The 15,188-nt window shown below is 40.6% G+C and overlaps 1 protein-coding gene across 26 annotated transcripts in view; it reads left to right on the top strand.

Moving 5' to 3' along the window:
• ank3b (ankyrin 3b) overlaps nt 1–15,188 on the top strand; it is a 172,567-nt gene that overhangs the window by 107,347 nt on the left and 50,032 nt on the right. For 15 of the 26 annotated variants that reach the window (XM_066693735.1, XM_066693731.1, XM_066693726.1 and 12 more), the window contains exons 5-15: nt 172–270; nt 2,223–2,408; nt 3,142–3,165; nt 6,132–6,230; nt 7,538–7,636; nt 8,691–8,789; nt 9,244–9,441; nt 10,110–10,208; nt 10,634–10,732; nt 11,344–11,442; nt 12,156–12,353. In XM_066693735.1, coding sequence (XP_066549832.1) covers nt 172–270; nt 2,223–2,408; nt 3,142–3,165; nt 6,132–6,230; nt 7,538–7,636; nt 8,691–8,789; nt 9,244–9,441; nt 10,110–10,208; nt 10,634–10,732; nt 11,344–11,442; nt 12,156–12,353 — 1,299 coding nt within the window. The remainder of the gene's footprint in view (nt 1–171; nt 271–2,222; nt 2,409–3,141; nt 3,166–6,131; nt 6,231–7,537; nt 7,637–8,690; nt 8,790–9,243; nt 9,442–10,109; nt 10,209–10,633; nt 10,733–11,343; nt 11,443–12,155; nt 12,354–15,188) is intronic. The other 11 variants (XM_066693741.1, XM_066693727.1, XM_066693737.1 and 8 more) reach the window with 1 other exon arrangement.

The following is a 15,188-nucleotide window of genomic DNA, read 5'->3' as shown; positions in this document are numbered from 1 at the left end:
CTGCCAATCTCAGAATATGAATAAAGTAATTAATGTTATCCGTAGGTGACATGATGTTCTGTAAGCACAACTTGTTTTGCAATGTCTTAAAATTAACATGAATCCTCACAGTATCAGGCAGGGGGTTATTTGAATTAATTTAAATCAAGTTTCCTGCTTTCTCTTTCACAGAATGGCTTCACACCGTTGTATATGGCAGCGCAAGAGAACCACCTGGAAGTTGTCAAGTTTCTCCTTGATAATGGTTCGAGTCAAAGCATTGCTACAGAGGTAAGGGTCCCAATACGTCATTTCAGCATAGGACAAAAATCTGGGATACACCAAGGTGTTGGTACCAGTTAGTAATGCAGAGTTAAGATGTATATAATCTGACTATTGCTAATATAGATGACTGCGATTTCTAAATAGATTAATTAGAAAAATGTGCCATTTCTGTGAATTTATATATATGTGTATCTGTACCGTTTATATCTGAGTTTCGTCTGACAATGTGCTTGAAATCCCTGTTTAAAAATACCAGTTCTAAGAATGGAAACCTTATTAAGTAAATTAATTATCATGTTTCCATCCAAATACCACCTAGTAGACGTGTTCTGCAGTATTATGCTAATTTAAGATGTGATGACACCGGGAACACGATGTGATGCTAGTATCTGTTAGAGGATAACTCATTAATGAGGGTCTGGGCATGCCAGCTGGCATCAAGCTAGTGCTTGCTAAGGCATGCATGATTGAAAGATACAGTACCCTTCTGCTATGGGTGATATTTTTTACTTTTCTCTGGATATCTGGATTGGATCTTCCAGTTGCACTGCTGGGCACCCGCATGGACCAGCAGCATTACACAGATCCTAAACTTCATCCCGGAGTTTGTATCTGTCACTGTCAAACGACCTTCCAGGATTAATAGATGAGAGAAAATTGAATTACTAGAGCCCAACACTTGGCACGGATTACCGTAAAAGGGTTCACAATCACGCACTGTACTGTCAGTAAAGACTCTTACACCCAGTACATCATGGCCTTCCGTCAAGACCATCGACTAAACAACTGGGGATGTTTAGAAGCCGTCCTTGAAAATGTCGGAGACTGCAGCCGCGCCATGGCAAGACTGCCTAAATTATGTATGGTGGGGAACATATCTATGTTTGATGTAACTCCTCGTGGTTAATAATTCATACACACCAGGCAGGGTTCTAATAAAAATGCGATCTCGTGACATTACACAGATCAAAAGATTATGTCTGCATGCATATGCAGCTTGTGGATATATTAGGATGACTAACAGACAGGCTTAATAATAATAATTAAAAAAAAGCCCCAGAAGATTTGGGAGGATGTATAATTTCGTGATACAATCTTGCTCCTCTAATAATGCATTGTAAATAACAGTCTCATGTCCTTGATTCAATTATTTGCTCAAAACTGTGGTAATCATATCGATTTAATAATAAAGTGATTGCATTCTTCATCTTGAATAGATTTATAATGTATCTATGTATGTATGTATGTATGTATGTGTGTATGTATTTCTTTGGTAATACAAAATATCCTCCTTAGATTACATTTTTTCAGGCATAATGTGTTTCCCATTCAACACATTCGAGTTTTTGGACTGTTTGAAAATGAAAGCAATTCTTTATTGTTTTATATCTTTTTTTTAATATTGGTGGAGAGGCTTTTTCAATCGCATTTGAAAGGGATATATTTTAAACATTTTGGTTTAAAGTCAAGTCTTTTTGAAATTGGAGCTCGAACTTAAATCATGATATAACTGATGGACAGTAAAGTGTACAGAATAGGGTACATTTAAATGTTTTCAATACCTTTTTACTGCCAGTGCAATCACGAGAGCACGGACAGTAACTGTTTTCTGTGCCACAGTTAACCTGTTTGTATATCAATCCGTCTTCACTTTGATCATAATATCTCTTTGTTCATAAAACACAAACTTAATCAATGACCAACTCTTTTGTTTGTAATGGCTTGGATCAGATGGGGTCCCCTCCTTCGGCCAGTAGGCCACAATGCCTTCCCTTGTGAACAAAGTGGGTAAAGAGACCAAATTCACATGAATAGATTGTCACATTGTGGGCCTGGCATCGGATACATCTTCCAGACCTGATCACAATGTGGCACTTTTTTCCCGGAAAGGCCAGTGTGCGTGTGCGCTGCTCCCAGACTGTGCGGTCGCTGTGTAAGTGTGCGCTGTGTCCCCCTAGGACGGCTTCACCCCGCTGGCGGTGGCCCTGCAGCAGGGACACGACCAGGTGGTGTCTCTGCTCCTGGAGAACGACACCAAGGGCAAAGTGCGGCTCCCGGCCCTGCACATCGCGGCCCGGAAGGACGACACCAAGGCCGCCGCGCTGCTCCTGCAGAACGACCACAACGCGGACGTGGAGTCCAAGGTGCGTTCAGGTCACTTCTTACGCTCGGGAAAACATATACGTGGAATAGGAACAAGCACTTTAATACTGTAAAGCTGTTTTTGTTTTTTCTTTAACTTGGTGGTGCAGGAATAGCTAAATAAATATCCAGCTTATAAACTAATGTTTGAGAGAAGTAGTAATATATATATATATAAAGAATGGATGCTGTTGTTATTTCCCTCAAAATGTCCAATCAACAGCCAGTGGAATGAGTTTCCAAATGGCTTTTGAACTGAAGAAGAAATACAGAGAAAATCTTAGGATTTGCATTGTATATGACGAAAACAAAGTTTTCTCTCACATAGTCATTATTAAAGCTGGGTTGGTTGAGTATGTAATTTAGAAACAGTCGCTAATTTTAGATATAAATAAGTTGTATGTGAATTACCAAATTAGAAACATTTTATTTCTGTTTAACTGCTTGTATTATAAGCCAAGTAGGGAATGATTATGATTTTAAATGAATAGCTGCGAACCTCAGCCCGTGTGAAAGTGCACAAGCTGAGCAATGTGCCAATATTGTCTTAACCCTGTCGAGCTGTAGTTCTTTTTAAGAGGAATGCACCACCCAGTTGAGCCGTGCGTCTGTCGTGCTTGTTATCACGATTTTCCTGTCATGTAAGTCATCCTCTAGCTTTGTGCTTTCATGGTCCCATTGTGTGCACTAACGACGCATTTTCTCTTCTCTTCACTGGTGGTTGTGCGACCGTAGATGATGGTGAATAGAACGACGGAGGTATATATATACTGTACACACTGCACCACTCCCACCGCGTAGTGCTGCTGCTGCCTCATCTCTTTCCTCTTTTATGCATTGCTTTGATTTTTCTTTCTCCAAAATTTCCTGCTTCTGTTCGAAAAGTGGCATGTCTCAATAACATCGACACAGATTGTGGATTTCTGCAGCTGAAGATTGGGCTTTGCTTTTTCACAGTGAAATCAATCAATCAGTAAAGAACCCAGCAAACGAGATAAGGTCTTGAGACTTTGGCCTAACCAGGTGACGAGATCTTTCATCCTGGATGTGATTTGGTGCAGTGCAGTCTGTTAAGAAGGCCGTGGTTATCCAGCTGCAGAGAGCCCTGTCATGAGTCGGCATCTAGGTCTTAATCCTCAGGCTTTTGCATGACACTTACCCTTCCAGGTGTCAACGAAAAAAGAAAGGGTCCTAACGATTCCAGATTGTGCAATCTTCTTCAAATATTTTTTCTTCGGTCAGCATGGCTGCTAGGCTCGCTACAGCATTTGCAAATGCATATAGTTTTCTGAGAGGCTTGTAAGTGGGGGGATTGGGTCTAACGACACTGCATGATCTCAACCAAAGTTAAACCCTTAACACCGAATCAAGAATAACAAACGTGTAAAGAAAATCTGCTCTTGGAAAAACGAATATTATAAACCTTATGGAACTTTATCTGAAACACGACGCAGCCCAGGGGGGTCGATCCATTTTAAATTTTATACAGCGATATATTTGAAATGCTTTTGTATCCTTTGCCACTCATCAGTGTAAGCATTTCTTCCTTGTGGTGGAATTAGATTTTTGTCAGACAAACATTTGATTCAGTGCTCCTATGGTTTATAATAGCGATAATTCCCTTCAAAGCTGTTGGTGACCACACAATAACCAATAACACCGAGCTAACAGGAAACGGGGAATCATTAACAGTGACACCACCTGCTTTGCAGTGGATTATTGGATGATTGATATGAAAATACCTGTAATTAAACAGACCAACGAAGATGATCGTACTCAGGCTGTCCTTGTCTTGTTCTGACAGAATTTGATCTACCTTTGCTGTTTCAGCAATACAATGAACTCCATGTACTTCTATACTGTAACAAATAATGTGTGCACAGCTGCACAAGGATTAATTAATTTTGGAATTGCAATATTGTGTCCATACACTCCCCCCCACCCTTGCAAACACAATAATTCCTTTGATATCAGTCCTAATTGGTTGTCCAAACCTGTCTATGCACTTCAACAGAGGCTACTGGAAAAAATAGTTCCTACATTTTTTCAATTTATGAATGCGTTATGTTAATAGCTTATTAAAAAGAATGTGCTTTTACTCTTAATAGAGACATATTGCAGATATCCTTAAAGTAGAGTAATTGTAGAAACAAAAATGCATGAGAGTCTGAACCTGCTTATTGTAAATTACTATTACAATACTTAATGTTAAGCCTCCACCAATTAGTTTTTATTGTTAATTTCTGATTAATTTGTTGTTTTTTATTTGGTCGAATGTTTCAATTGCACTTCAGCATGTACAGAATGGGAAGTTTGATGAACTACAGATTTGATAGGACAATCCTAGCCTTATCTGCATTCTTTCACCTGTAATAACATATTCTACCAATGCTTGCAGGTTAAAATGCAATAAGACAAGAACATACAGTGAGTAGTTGGAGTCACAGATCAGTCCTGAGCAACGGGCCTCTCTGTGGGGATGTTCTGTGGTTGGTGATGGGGGGCTGGATTACTAAGGAGCTTGCTATGCTAAAGAAGCTCAGATCGTAAACAAATAGGCTGCAGAATCTCCACGTCTTAAATGTATCACACAAGAAATGAAGGGTTGTATTTCTTCTCTGATCCTGTGAAATCTGCAGACGGCTGTCGAAGCAGATGTGAAAAACCTCTTTGTATTATTGGAAATCATAAAGACAACCTCTTGAATGGATTTGATGCTCCTTTGGCTGGGCTTTGTTGGTGGTGGTTGGGTTCTCGGGGCAGGGGTGGTTCCACATGGAAGAGAAATATATTAATGTGTTTCAAATACCCATACATGGATTTAATGCATTGTATTCACTTTCAGTAATATATGCTGTGTGTAATACAATATATATATTCAAGAATATATTACAATAAATTCAATATTTCAAAATAGATCAAAAATACATTATATGCTATCTATCTGTCCATCTGTCTATCATTTAGTTCACGTTTAATTTTTATATATATACAGAATGGTTTTATCAAATATATATTATATCTTAGGAATATGCAAACAATATATACATTTACAATAATATTGAAAACATGATTTCTGGGATAATTTAAAGAAATTATGTAGCATATTAATATAATTTATGGAAAGAATTAATAGAAAATCTACCATAAGTAATAATACATAATTAGAAGATTTTATGTGTTACCTTTTCACACACTTTGTCACTAAATAGAAAAACAGATGGAAAATGCCTGCCTATGTCTATCTGCATGACCATGGGGAAGGGCTATGCAAATTAGCTCCCAGGGGATTTATGGCCCCGCCCCGGGACTTATTTTGAATTTGATTAATAGCTGCAATGTCGTCTTCTTTTGTTTGGCTGCCTATGCTCTCCTTGCCTGTGTCGTGTGTGTGTGGTTTGTGTTGGTTATGTTTGCTTGTGTGTGATTGTGAGTGGTGGCCCTGTTCAGATCTCTTTCTTCACCACTTTTTGATGTTTTTCAAGAAGGTAGAATGTCCCCCTCCTATTACTGTGGTTTCTGATCTGTTGATATATACACACACACACACACACACACACACACACACACACACACACACACACACACACACACACACACACACACACATATACATTCCTCTTCCATATGGGACCCTATGAATGGTGGTTGGTTTTAATCCGTGCCTTATCTCAGTTGCATTTCATTCACTGTGCTCCTATTTTTTTGCTCTGTTTCTCCCTTAGAGTGGCTTCACTCCCCTTCATATCGCAGCTCATTATGGGAATATCAACGTAGCGACGCTGCTGCTGAACCGTGGAGCTGCTGTGGATTTCACAGCCAGGGTAAGGCCTGCGACAATCACGGGACACAGTCTTCACAGTCTTAATACACACTTATGTAGGTACTCCCTGCTTTAAAGTGTTCAGAATTGACAATATCTCATAACTACATTTATGAAACACCAGAAAACATTAATATGTCTATTATGGATTGTAGAGTTTGGAATTGGGATTTTTTTCCCTGCTGAAGCCTCGTGTTAATGGATACCTGCCCCCAAGTCATGCCAAGATGTATGATACACTGAGTTCAGTTGCTGGGGTCCTTCCTCCACCGTCCCCCAGCCAGCAGACCCAGCCAGAACCACACCTCTTTCCCCTGCTGATTGGCCAGGCCTTCTGCCCACTCCTGCATCTTCCAGCATCGTGTGAAATATGACCATAGGAATTAGAGAAATATGGGTCTGATTAATCCAGGAATTTCAAAATGAATCCACTGTGTCAGAGTACATCATCAATTAGACCATGTGAAGTGCAGGCATTGAAATCCAGCCCTATTAAGTTTCAAAAACAGTCGTTTCATATATATCACAATATTTAGAATTTCAGGTGGATTTCTCAGAGGCTTCCACTGTTTTGGGTATCTACCCCATAACCCATGAGTACAAATCCAAAAACACACGTCTTATAATTAGGATGGAGGTTAGACAATGGCCTGTATTATGAATAAACTCCCTTCAGTGTGTCTCACCAATGCGTTTCCTGTATGAGTTCATATAATGTAGCAAAAACGAAAGCCTTCTGAAAAGGAAGGAACTATTAAATATTTAATATGCAAAAATGATGCCAAAATGGCAGAAGTATATTGGAAGTCGTCACTAGAGGGTGGTGTTACACAATATCAAAAAACCCCTTCGAACCAGGGAGCAGATATACACTCTGCTGAAATGAAAACATAGCAAAAATGACCCAAAGCGAATGGAATATTACTGCTTTGTGCTATTTTAGTGTAAAAAGAAAGAAAGAAAGAAAGAAAGAAAAAGATCTGGAACAAGTAAACAAAAACAACAAGAGGGCAGGTTTATTGTGTCATGTGTAGCGATTTACTGCTTCTGTCACAATGATGAATTACAGCAGGTGAGATGCAAAGAGAAGCCATTCCTCACAGGACATTCAGGGAAGGAATGGCATTATTTGAGTAACACAGCACATAAACACAGCCACTGAATTGCACGATAAAAATATAAAGTACGACGACTCCAGTCTTATTTATTCATAAAATGTGTGTGTGTGTGTGTGTGTGTGTGTGTGTGTGTGTGTGTGTGTGTGTGTGTGTGTCTGGTTGATTTGAATCCATGTGTTATCTTTCACAGAACGACATCACACCACTGCATGTTGCTTCAAAGAGAGGCAATGGAAATATGGTCAAACTGCTGTTGGAGCGAGGAGCCAAAATTGATGCCAAAACAAAGGTGAGACTAACCAGAGCTTTCGAAGAGGAGCCACGCAGTGTTTCAAGCTGATGGAAATGAGAAGTCTGTGGGAGAGGGATTTTCCATTTTGGTTCCATGATCCGGAGGGGCATGTTTATTTGATGGAGCAAACAAACGGAAAAAACTAATCATTAGGAAGAGTGTTTTTATTTTGTATTCCAACATAATGGCCACAACACATAATCAAATTAGAAACTGAAGCAATTGCACTAACGGATTGGGAAAAAGCAACACATAAGAGAATGTGTTTGCTACCTTTTAACAAAAATAGGTGTTGATGTCATTTTGAATGCATTGTCACATCTGTTTCGTGTATGAACCAGTTCTGTTTGCCTGAGGGTGGGGGAGAGGGACAGTTACCCAGACATACTTCCCGTTTAATCTGCGGGTGATGAAAGCTAGTACATCGAGGTGGGCCCGGACAAGTAAAGTCAGGGATGTCATCACTGGAAAGCCCCCACTTTCCCGCTCGCTATTTCTCATGGAGAGAGAGTCGCTCTGGGGCTGGATTTGGCATCTCCCTCTTTGTTCGAAAGAAAGACTTGGCTCCGTGTCCAGGGAGTAATCCAAAGTATACAGCATGTATGAGTTATGTGAACAAACAACAACAGCAACATGTTGAATTATTAAAAAGGGAACATATGTTTTATATAAAAGCTGTAAAGCATATGTTTGCAGCTGGGTTAGGAATCTTGTTTTCTGATACATTTTTTGAAGCTCCACCCACCTCCCGTAAGAGAAAACTGAAAACATAAACAAGCCTTGGTATCATCTCTACATGTTGTACCTTAATCTTTTAAGTTTGTAAAGGTATGTCAAAGGGATTTGTCTGATTCTAGACCCTGTTTTGAGTTTCGGTGAGAGAACTTCTCATTATCAATACATTTTGAGTGGATCACCAATCTGACCAATCTGTTTTTATTTGGATTCTGAATTTAAAAAGAGGCGAACCGCATAAGTATTTGTGTTTGTATACATGGATGCAAAAATGTCATGTCTATACATATAGCTGAACCCTCTCTCTCCAAACCAGGATGGACTGACCCCTTTACACTGTGGAGCTCGAAGTGGCCACGAGCAAGTGGTCGAAATGCTGCTGGACCGTGGAGCCCCTATCCTGTCCAAAACAAAGGTATCCCTACTGGTTCCTTTACCTTTTATTTAGGAAGTAAACCTTTGTAAAGAGGTGCTCTGCTGTTGCAAAAAGTATCTTATACTTACAGCCTAATTGTTAACTGATATGGGTTGAGTATATTTGCCTTTCTGAGGTAAACGTATTCTGAGAAAGTGGATTTGACCTTTGCATCAGAACTCATTTTTGTTGTTGTTGCTTTGCATTTTTCTGTTACGGATATCGTATCAGACTCAACATATTCACAGACTGTTGATCTTGATGTTGTTGATCTGTCCTTGTGTTGTCGCTCGTGTTTTCCTCTCTTTCTCTCTCTCTCTCTCTCTCTCTCTCTCTCTCTCTCTCTTGCTCTGTTATTGTACGTCCTGTAACGTTTCCAGGAAAATCTTGTGCTCAGACCTCAAACAGCTTTATCAGGGGGGTGCTAATATAATTGTGCATCTATGCTCCACAGAACGGGCTGTCTCCACTGCACATGGCGACGCAAGGAGATCATCTGAACTGTGTCCAGCTCTTGCTTCAGCATAATGTGCCGGTCGATGACGTCACCAATGACTATCTGACAGCGCTACACGTTGCGGCTCACTGTGGTCACTACAAGGTTGCCAAGGTCCTTCTGGACAAGAAGGCTAACCCTAATGCCAAAGCACTGGTGAGTTGAGAGGCAAGGAAATGATGCCTCTTACCAGCCGTGAGCCGGTTCTTCCTTGGGTGGAGCTCTTAAGTCATTCTTTTGCCTTACTCACTCATTAAAAATAACACACTCACCCCCTCCCGTGCTCCCCACACTCAGATTTTGAAGCTGCAAAGAAAGTAAATTAATACATGAAGAGTTTAAGAGTCTGTTATGTGGCTGCAGCTTTTCTAAAGGTCCTCTATTAATCTCTGAGTGAAGTAAATTGCATACATAAGCGGGACATTATATGAATCTGACCATATCCTCTTCTGCTGTGCATGTTTCTGACTTGCAGAAGCTAAAAGGTTAATAAAACTGGCAAATTATACTGAGTATGTTGTCATGCACTTAAGTAATTTGAACATAATGGGCGTGTCAATGAAGTTTATTGAAAAAATAAGGAAGAAGCACAGAGGAAATGAGGAAGAAGTAGAGTTGTGCCAAAGCCTCGACATTACTGCATCTGAGGAGCCTAATTATTCTTCATATAAATCTTTATTAACTGCACACATGTTTATATGGTTACCCTAACTGGTAAACATCTGAGCAAAACATTAAAAGCTTCTTTTTTTTTTTTTTTAGATACTCCATGTTCACTATACTGTGCCAAAATGTCTAAAGAGTATTACATGTTTTATTTTTAGAATGGTTTTACGCCACTTCATATCGCTTGCAAGAAGAACCGTATTAAAGTGATGGAGCTTCTGCTGAAACATGGAGCATCAATTCAAGCTGTGACTGAGGTAGGAGAAACCAAAACAGAAAGCCCTCTTATATCCCTAATTACTGACTGATAAAGTTTAATAAAGCATGTTTACACTAGTCACATAGTGACACAGCTTAAAGTGGTTATCAATGCTTTAGTGCTTTGTGTTTACTGTTTGGTTAGATGTAGCTTTTATTTGAAATGATCACATCAGTCTCCAAAGCTAAGTCTACTGTTATGCATAAGTATGATTGAGGCTTGTGTACTTTTTTGAATCATTAATTTCCATTAACTGAAATTAAGATGTTTAAATTGACATAGCCCATCAGATATGCTGATTACATTGCTTACAGTATTACACTTAACCATACAATGTATACTTAATCCTAGTTAGATTGCAAAATCCCTTCGTTTGTTTAATATTCTCAAACTGTATTGCAAAATGATTTGGTTTTATTGCAGTCGGGACTGACACCAATACACGTCGCCGCTTTTATGGGACATGAAAATATCGTCTCTCAATTAACGCATCACGGAGCATCGCCAAATACAACTAATGTGGTGAGTGCTGGGAAAGATGTTGTTCAGGTAGCCTTAATGACATCACGTACAAGACAAGCAGCCAGAGAGGGGATGATACTAGAATCTGACATAAACAAATGAGAAACTGGTAGACAAGCTTATATTGCAGCCTTGAAACACTCCTTTCTATCTTACGGAGTAAAACAACAAAACTCCCTCAGCTTTTCCTCTGTCCATTTGACGATCTAATTTTAAACAATTTCCATTTCGTTAACCTTCCCCCAATTCTTGTTTCTTTTTCTTTGTTTAATGACATATTTGTAGCATATGCTGCCTCAGAACTCAAAACTCAGGTTGTGCTAACACTGTAATTAGAGGGGGTTACGGCAGGGTGTACAGTAACACCATAATCATAGTTTTCCAAAAGGTTTACCAATTCATTAGACTTAACTACAGTTTAGTTACCTTAGTAACGTATCTCGGGCTTTGCTGCGCTCAAGGCACAGGGCTGCCTTTCATTTCAGCAGTCATAACACGGCTAGCAGACAGTATGGGGAGAGGGTTTCTCTTTGATGCATGGGCAACAGAAACAAAGGATCTGTGTTGGAGCTCCGTTACACCTTCCCAGAAGTTTTCCTTTTGTTTTGCAGAGGGGAGAAACAGCTCTGCACATGGCAGCCAGGGCTGGACAAGCAGACGTTGTGAAATATCTGGTGCAGAACGGGGCTCAAGTGGAGGCAAAGGCTAAGGTAGGTTTAAATATTATAGAGTTAATTATGTGCAGGAATGGTACTATGTGACTGGAGTGAAAAAGTCTGTAGGAACTTTTCTCTGGTGGATCTGGAAGTTTTCCAAAGTCACTGGCATTTGCATTTATGTCTGTATTTCATGGAATATAATAATGTGTTATTGGTGTATAGATATATGGAGATATGTTTGTGTAGCTTGTTTTCATATAGTTGACTTTCAAGTCCCAAATGTTTTTCTAATTCCCCCAAAAATGTACACGACTCACTTGAAAGCGGTCTCTGCTGTGCCATAAGGTATAAGATTAAATTCTTCTGTAGAAAATGTATAAGAAATTCCTGTGGTGACCTCTAGAGGTTTGAAGAACAGCGATATTTTTAGTTTTGCAGTTTAACCCATTTAAGGCATTGTGTGCTGTTTGGAGGCCATTTCAGAGTGGGGGGGGGATTTCTTTGGACTGATTGCATGTGCCTGTTTTTTCTTCTGGAGGAATCTCTTATATCTGCAAGAAACTGTTGACTGCTTGAAGTTGGCCATTTACATAGAAGAAGAAACTGGCCATTAAAAAGTCATGCAAAGTTATATGTCTGGTTAACTACCACTCATTGTAATAATGGCTTCCTGGAATAAGCGGTCAAGGGATCAGGAAGGGGACATTAAGGACTAACTCGCAGTTTTTATTGCACACTTACGTATGAAATATTAATGCTTGCAGGATGACCAGACTCCGCTCCATATCGCAAGCCGGCTGGGCAAAGCGGATATTGTCCAGCAGCTGTTGCAGCACAGGGCGTCTCCAGATGCCTCCACCACTTCTGGGTACACTCCCCTGCACCTGTCTGCCCGCGAGGGGCATGGAGACGTGGCCTCGGTGCTGCTGGAACATGGAGCTTCTCTGGCCGTCACCACCAAGGTCAGTGACTCCCTCGTCGTCCCATGCTGATCAGAGTTGCATGTTCCTCTGGGGTTCTGCAGACCTTTCAGCTGTTCTCTGCCGTCTTTCACCCTGACACTAACATGTGCAATACAATACAGTACAGAACGGAGGACTTAAGACGTGACACATGAAACTGGCGCTCCGAAAACCTTTCTCCAGTACTATCGTGTACCATACCGCCCTGCTGCAGCTCACAGCACAATAACATGTACAGTGAGGGAAAAAAGTATTTGATCCCCTGCTGATTTTGTACGTTTGCCCACTGACAAATAAATGATCAGTCTATAATTTTAATGGTAGGTGTATTTTAACAGTGAGAGACAGAATTACAACAAAAAAATCCAGAAAAACGCATTTCAAAAAAGTTATACATTGATTTGCATGTTAATGAGGGAAATAAGTATTTGATCCCCTATCAATCAGCAAGATTTCTGGCTCCCAGGTGTCTTTTATACAGGTAACGAGCTGAGATTAGGAGCACTCTCTTAAAGGGAATGCTCCTAATCTCAGCTCGTTACCTGTATAAAAGACACCTGTCCACAGAAGCAATCAATCAATCAGATTCCAAACTCTCCACCGTGGCCAAGACCAAATAGCTGTCCAAGGATGTCAGGGACAAGATTGTAGACCTACACAAGGCTGGAATGGGCTACAAGACCATCGCCAAGCAGCTTGGTGAGAAGGTGACAACAGTTGGTGCGATTATTCGCAAATGGAAGAAACACAAAATAACTGTCAGTCTCCCTTGGTCTGGGGCTCCATGCAAGATCTCACCTCGTGGAGTTTCAATGATCATGAGAACGGTGAGGAATCAGCCCAGAACTACACGGGAGGATCTTGTTAATGATCTCAAGGCAGCTGGGACCATAGTCACCAAGAAAACAATTGGTTACACACTATGCCGTGAAGCACTGAAATCCTGCAGTGCCCGCTAGGCCCCCCTGTTCAAGAAAGCACATGTACAGGCCCGTCTGAAGTTTGCCAACATCTGAATGATTCAGAGGAGAACTGGGTGAAAGTGTTGTGGTCAGATGAGACCAAAATCGAGCTCTTTGGCATCAACTCAACTCGCCGTGTTTGGAGGAGGAGGAATGACCCCAAGAACACCATCCCCACCGTCAAACATGGAGGTGGAAACATTTTGCTTTGGGGGTGTTTTTCTGCTAAGGGGACAGGACAACTGCACCGCATCAAAGGGATGATGGACGGGGCCATGTACCATCAAATCTTGGGTGAGAACCTCCTTCCCTCAGTCAGGGCATTGAAAATGGGTCGTGGATGGGTATTCCAGCATGACAATAACCCAAAACACACAGCCAAGGCAACAAAGGAGTGGCTCAAGAAGAAGCACATGAAGGTCCTGGAGTGGCCTAGCCAGCCTCCAGACCTTAATCCCATAGAAAATCTGTGGAGGGAGCTGAAGGTTCGAGTTGCCAAACGTCAGCCTCGAAACCTTAATGACTTGGAGAGGATCTGCAAAGAGGAGTGGGACAAAATCCCTCCTGAGATGTGTGCAAACCTGGTGGCCAACTACAAGAAACGTCTGACCTCTGTGATTGCCAACAAGGGTTTTGCCATGAAGTACTAAGTCGAAGGGGTCAAATACTTATTTCCCTCATTAACATGCAAATCAATGTATAACTTTTTTTAAATGCATTTTTCTGTGGGCAAACGTACAAAATCAGCAGGGGATCAAATACTTTTTTCCCCCACTGTATATAGACTACCAAGGCCATCAGAGTGGTCTCCTCTCTTTTGTTACCGTCACATGCTCCTATTAAACAGTCCACATCTCATAACTCCAGGTCTCTGCATAAACAAGGTTACAATTCTGATGTGCTTGCACTCACAAAAACTACCATCAAGATTGTTTTTAATGACAGGACATTTAATCTTTAATTATAGACAGAGAAAGAATACAGTCAATAATAGTCATAATAAACGTAATTGAAACTCTGGTTACAAAAATACCATTTAGGCCCGTAAAAAAGGGTGACGCATATTAGCTTGAATGACACGTGCATTTCAACATGGCCCCTTTAAGCCTAAAGTCATTTCTCACGCTTATTAAATCAGTAATGAATGTTCTGCATAGTCGTGAAGGTGGACTGCAGAGAAAGGCAGACAAAGACACCTTCTACATAGAGACTACACACGGAGACCGCTGATGGTTTGCTTCTGCCAGCAGTGCTGTAATCCCCTCCTATGTACTTGAAATGCGACTGCAGTCTGGTACGTTTCCAGAAGGTGACCCTCGTCTGAAGCACAGATTAATGATTGGCAAACCCCACTGAGCATACACACAGTGATACGCAGCAAGAAACATCTGTCAGCAGACAGGCGCGCACTGCATGGGAGGGTATTCGAGAAGAATGCTTACAGGGCTGTGGCAAGTGTTAGATCACCATGCAAACAAAAAACATACCACATTTTTTTTGGTGTAATATAATGTAACATAATGGGTTTTTCATTGACATACTGTGTTCTATTCGAAATGAACCCTACTTTGATGTTAGCTCGGTTTGAAATGGGAATAACATTTAAATCATAGCAATTAGATACTATTTTTAACACTGCACCAGATTGTTTTTCTTTCCATAAATGTAAACATCAATATACTTCAGTGGGAAACAGCATCTTTAGGAGGCACGGTATTTTATTTTGGTTACATTTTGCAATTAGATGATAAAATGCCCACAACAAATTCCAAAATAACTAGGCCACATGGTGTCAGGTCTTACTATAATGAGCGCACCCGGAGGATCGGGTACACAGTCAAATTGATTTTTAATGTTTTCCATGAGCAGAAAT

The sequence above is a fragment of the Amia ocellicauda genome, chromosome 20 (assembly GCF_036373705.1).
Source record: "Amia ocellicauda isolate fAmiCal2 chromosome 20, fAmiCal2.hap1, whole genome shotgun sequence".
Taxonomy (NCBI): domain Eukaryota; kingdom Metazoa; phylum Chordata; class Actinopteri; order Amiiformes; family Amiidae; genus Amia; species Amia ocellicauda.
This window is presented reverse-complemented; position numbering and strand designations above follow the sequence as displayed.